Source organism: Argiope bruennichi, chromosome 1, assembly GCF_947563725.1.
Source record: "Argiope bruennichi chromosome 1, qqArgBrue1.1, whole genome shotgun sequence".
In the NCBI taxonomy this organism is placed as follows: domain Eukaryota; kingdom Metazoa; phylum Arthropoda; class Arachnida; order Araneae; family Araneidae; genus Argiope; species Argiope bruennichi.
Window position 1 is genome coordinate 145,454,682 of NC_079151.1, and position 6,000 is coordinate 145,460,681.

Sequence of the window (6,000 nt, forward strand, 5' to 3'; positions counted from 1 at the left end):
GTGCTTCGAAATTCAACGTTCCTGAAATGTACAACTAAAGATGAAGTGCATTAGATATTTTGTAATCATATTTTTTAAATGAAAATTGCATGCAAATATACATTTATATCTTTAGAAAAATATATTACATACTGATTTATTCAGTTCCCCTTTACGTTTTTCAATATGTTAATCTCAAAAATAAAATCACCTTTACTTTATTTCATAAATGGGGTATACCTTGCTCTAGTGAATTATTTTAACGTGTAGGGTTTTAAGAATTTTTCTTCTTCATTTCATTTTGCATAAAAAATTTAAATTTGCAACGATAATTTTTTTTTGAAATTGTATTTATTTATTGGTTTATTTGCTAGAAAATTATTTATATACATAATATTGACAATATTTTGTGATATGATATGACTGTCGAAAGATAGATAGATATTATGCATTTTTGTCACTGTATATTACAATATGTTCTCTGACATTGTTAATTTGCTTTAACAATTGATGTCAAAAAAAAGGTATATGATGGAAATATAAAGTAGTACTAGATATAACTACTAAACCTTTGTAAGAGTTCCATGAGGGGCTATTATACTTAATTTTTAAGTAATTCGAATGAAGTTAAATTTTTAAATAATTCAAATGACGATTTAGAACATTTATTAAGATTCTGTTCATACTGTGTCAAAAATTTATTACGTCAATAGAATCAATCTTATTTGCGACAACTGCTTAGATAATTGCTTTCTGATTAATTTTCATTTTTTCCATCCAATAATTTATTTGAAGAAATTATTTTCTTAAATTATTCTTGCAGATATGAAGCTCCCGCTGAGGCGTTCGGTCTTCTTTGCACATCTCTTGTCATATTTCTCCTCATCTTCATCCCCAAGGCTGTTCATCTGTCGTCTCCCAGAAGCAAAATGGGTACGGGATCTACAGGTGGCAGCCACTCGGTTATACACACCCCTTCCTTCCTGCACCTTCAGCCTCATGCGGTATTACCCAGCTCCACGCAGGGAACCCTCATCAAGCAATCTCAAGTGAATGCAGGTGCGCCGATTTGTTGATGAGTTTCATAAATTTAATTCATAAAAATAAAACACGATCTGATCAATCTTGATTCGCTATTTTATTCCACATACCACAATTCGAGATATCATTAATTTCATATTTATTTATTATAAGTTATCTATTTGATTTCACAGTTTGTGAAAGTAAAAAAGTTCTATCCCCAAAACAAATCCAGATATATTAGAATTGGGGCTTCAAAAATGTTTTCATTTCGTCGTTAACTTTTCGCGTTCGGAAAGTTTGAAAATCAGTCATAAAATGAAGGATAATTGCTTATTAATAAAGCTTAATTAAAAATTATATTATTGATGTTTTTTTGTAAATACAACAGTCCTAAATGTATATTTAGTATCACATTAATTTTTTATTGTTTCTTATTGCGCAAGTGCAATGGATTAAATTGCTTGAAAGGAAATAAAGGATTGTAGAAAATAAAACTAGAATTATTAAATGTTTTATTAAGATCTATTTATTGAATTTACCTGCATGCACTTTAAAAACAACTAATTATTCTTTGTTAATTAATAAATTATCCTAAATTGACAACATTTCATTTAAAATAAATTTGAAACACATCGTGGCCTAATATGTTTCTTTTCATATGTCCCTTATTTCTACAATGCACAAGTCATCATTAATCAGCCCTTCGGTTCCTCTTCAATTATTTTTCCTAATATCGAGTTTTCAAATTATGTATCAATTTTATTAAATTATTAGAAATTTCAATCTCTTCATTCTTTTTATAAATTACACAATATCAATTAAATTAAATTATTGCTCTCATACCATATTTATAAGGAAATGATTTTATAACTCACGAATGTTTTCGTGGTTTAATAATTTTTAAAGCTTAAAATATAAGTATGCATCTTGCAACGTCATAATCAAACGATAGTCAAATAAACCACATGTATACTAGGTGAAATCTTAAAATTTGTTTCCACTACATTTCATTAGCCTTCGATGATAGGGTAATCAAATTTGTGATTGGAGGGTCGTGTTTACCATATCCGGTTTCACAGAATGCTCGGGCAGATGTTTTGGTATTGGCTGAATTTGCCGAGAGGATAAAAGATCATCTGGCTAGTGTAGCGTGTTATCTGGAGAAACAGAATCTGGCTCAAATGCCGTCCTCCTCTTTAGACCAGGGGCTCAGATTTGTGAGTTCTGCCTCAATAAAAATGTGTTGCATTAAAACTTGATTTAGTTATAAAATAATATAACGATAATCAGAGAATTGGTTACACATGTAATATAAATATTATATTATCAATGCAACTTTCGTTTAATACCAGGAAAATAATATGGGGCCAACTTTTAATTGTAAATAGTAATGACCAATTATTGTCTTATCAAAGCAAAATTAAATTTACTGGGTTTTGAGGAATTTGAAATTAATCCCTCAGTTTTTTTTTTATTTGTTTATTTACTTTTTTTTTTTTTTTTTTTTTGTCTCAAGTATTCTAAGAACGCGATTACTCTAAAACTCTGAGTTGTGTAGGATTAAAAAAAGAAGGTCAGCAGATGAAAATATGTTTTGGTTAATAACCCTTCTCGTATGGGAGGGGTTCACTTGCTAATGGAATATCTAATATCAAACATACTTCCTCTATTTCGGCAAGGAAATATGAAAAAGGATGGCGTACCGGTATTCTGATCATCTGGCCTTAGTCCAAAATAACGAAGTCCTCTCCAAAAAACAGCCTGCAATTTCCTATTATTTTATCACTGAAAAACTTTTCCATTTTGGTTTGATGCTTATTAAATATAATATCATTTTATGGGGGAAGTGCTGAAAATCATATTCCAATAAGTGTTTCGCCAGAAACTACCTTGTAGCTTTGAAAAATGGCATAAATCTACACTTTCAAACTCCAATGAAGTTTCAAGTATTTATGAAAATTGTTAAAACCAGATTTAATTTATTTCGGATAAGTAAAAACGACCTAATCTAAACTTGATGAACAATGTACATTCTCTATACCTCTGATCAAAACTTGAGTACTTATAATAAAGTCTATAATTGCATAAAATTAGTAGTAAAGCAATATGCTTTTGAAAGATATCGGATATGTTACAAATAAATAGTATGAATCTTCGCAATATTCCTAAATGCACGAACAAATTATCTTGTAATGAAATTTCAAATGTAGAGGACATAAATAAGAAAAACTTATTACTTTGTAAATAAAGGGCAAAAAAGCAAACAATCTCTGTAAATAAAATGCATTTATGTTACTAATGAAAATGGTTAAAAATGAATGAATGGGATTAATATTTTTCACACAGAAGTATCAATCTAATATTTCATCCAAATGTTAAATTTTTATAATAAATTCATATGTGGTTTCTGAAATTTCGAATTAGCAAGACTCTAGTTATAGAAAATTTAAAACAAAGGGGGAAAATATAAATAAGGCATTTGCTTTATTTAATGGATAATGGCAGACTCTCTACTTTCAAGTTAGCTAGTGAGTAATTTTATTGCATATTAAATGCATTTGAGAATACATAAGTGAGTAAGTATATTTTCAGGTAAGTTAATTATAACAATAAATACGAATTAAAATTCTTTTCATGAAGTTTATTTGAAATAGTTACAGTGAATTACTCTATTGAATAACATGTACTTGGCCAGCTTTAATTTGAAAAAGCATAGAATAAACAAGGTTAAAATTCTTAAAATAGCATTAATTCAATTATTTTTTTAATGGTATTAAGCTGATCCATAAAAATAATAAATTTCTCTCGGTAAGTATTGGTCTTTCAGTGTCTTTAGGATTACATGCATGAAATATAAAATTGAACAATTTTTTATATTTGCATAAAATTTGGAAGGAAAATCGCTAAATAATATAATTTATAGCAGATTAAATATAGTTCAATATTCCGATTTTCTGGCAATCAACCCGATTGTTAATATATACTGATTTGAAAAGATTACAAACTTGTAATTGTATTTGTATAATTGTAATAATGCATATTCATAATGAGTCTGATGTGTCACCATTTTCTTAAAAGTTTTATTTTATATTATCATTATTTTATTTTCATAGATTATTGTCGAGGCTTCCCATCACGACTGTGGCGATATGATTATCCAAGTTTCCAACAGATGGAGCCACCACCTTCAGATATGAATTCCATGAAGAAGTCCAACGGGTCATCGTTTAATCATTCCCATTTATATTAAACTGGAACGAAATTTCCTTTCCCTCTCTCTCTCTATAAATATAATGGGGCCCTTTTTGGAAAGCATAGCAACCCGTCGCGTTCTGATGAAGATTGTTCGAATAATTAGTGACTCTTATAAAATAAATTGAAACGTAATAATAGTTTGAAAGAATATTGAAAGGAAATGATTTTCTGTTGCTGAAATGAAAAGTAAATAAAATAATCTACATTGCAATATTTTTGACAATTTTATCCTAATAGTATATATATGTATTTACACTCACATATGTATATATAATATCCGATATTCTAGTATGACTGATATATGAAAGAATTCAAGTTATTTTCGATCGACTAGTGGATATTTTTACATAATTTAAATATTTTGACTTGCATTCTTCCATTTTGAAACCATCAAAATTGTATTTCTATGCTCCCCTGTCATTTATTATTATCATTCCCCTATTATTTTATTTTACACTTTATTTTCGTAAATATTACTCACATTTTAAAAGTTTATTAACATAAATACAAGATTATAAATCTTCACAATAATTTTTTTATTGTGATTTGTTAATAATTGCTAGCTGTAAAGCAATATATGACACATAGAAATGGACAAAATATTTCACTTCAAATAAGTGGAAATGCTTTACCTCATTACTTACAAGCCCTAAAGAGTTTGATTTTGCATGTATATTTATAGTAGCTTTGATTAATGTGTATGTTATGAATGTTATTATATTTGTTGTATGCATGTACTTACAGAGAATAAACTTGATGTGACGTATTTTTATTTATTTATTTATTTTTTTACTGAGCAATTTATCATGTTAATACTATTCGTTAACATCAGTAGTAAATTAAAATTTAATATTTTTTTTTTCTTTCTTCTGCATATTTCCTGATTTTGTGGTTTTATGTTTTATTACATTTCTACTTAATATTCGATTGAAGCATATACTTTCGGCTCCAAAAATAGAGTGATTTATTTTTGTTTTGTGGCATATTAATTATTCAGAAAAAGATAAATCATACTTATAGCGGATAATAGATGCATCTTAGAATATTTTACGAATGACTTCGGGGTCAATCAGAAAATTTTTTCAATAATTTATGTACATCTACAAAAGAGTTGCGTCGATGTGTTCGTGTAAATATGGCGTTCCTTCATTGTAATTATATTTTAAAAAAGCTACGAATAGCTTAATTATTAATATTAAAATATAGAGTTATTAACTCATGGCATTGAATGCGAACATTTTGATTCCCAGACATTGAAAGTCATTTTTTTTCAGGCGGGGGGGGTCATTGTTGTTATATTTGAACATAATATAATCGCTTTTGATAAATTCCCAGCTTTCAAGTTGATGAATCCCAATGAATGCGTTGTTATATTTTCGTGCCATTTACACATACATGATATTCTATTTGTAGATATAAATAAAATCAAAGCTAAAATTAAACATTAATTATGATACGTATTTTTAAATCTTTTGTAAACCAATATATCTATAAAATACTGAAATACCTTATGAATTTTTGAAAATATCATATTATAGCTGAATTATTTTTTCAGCTTCAGAAGATTTATATTTCAATTAAATTGAAATGCAAATATATTTATTTTCAATAAAAATTCAATTTATATTCAATATTATAGCTGATGTTAAAAAATGTTGCGTTTTCTAAATTATTTCAATATTGAATATGTGCAGAAAATATTGTTGGCAAAAATCATTGAATGCGTTCTAAACTGACTTTTGA

General features: G+C 27.6%; 1 protein-coding gene across 2 annotated transcripts in view; it reads left to right on the forward strand.

Moving 5' to 3' along the window:
- The window catches only part of LOC129969300 (metabotropic glutamate receptor-like), a 46,564-nt gene extending 42,094 nt beyond the window's left edge, over nt 1-4,470 (forward strand). For both annotated transcript variants that reach the window (XM_056083804.1, XM_056083813.1), the window contains exons 4-5: nt 803-1,038; nt 4,116-4,470. In XM_056083804.1, coding sequence (XP_055939779.1) covers nt 803-1,038; nt 4,116-4,252 — 373 coding nt within the window. In that variant the 3' untranslated portion in view covers nt 4,253-4,470. The remainder of the gene's footprint in view (nt 1-802; nt 1,039-4,115) is intronic.
- The last annotated feature ends 1,530 nt before the right edge of the window (nt 4,471-6,000 follow it).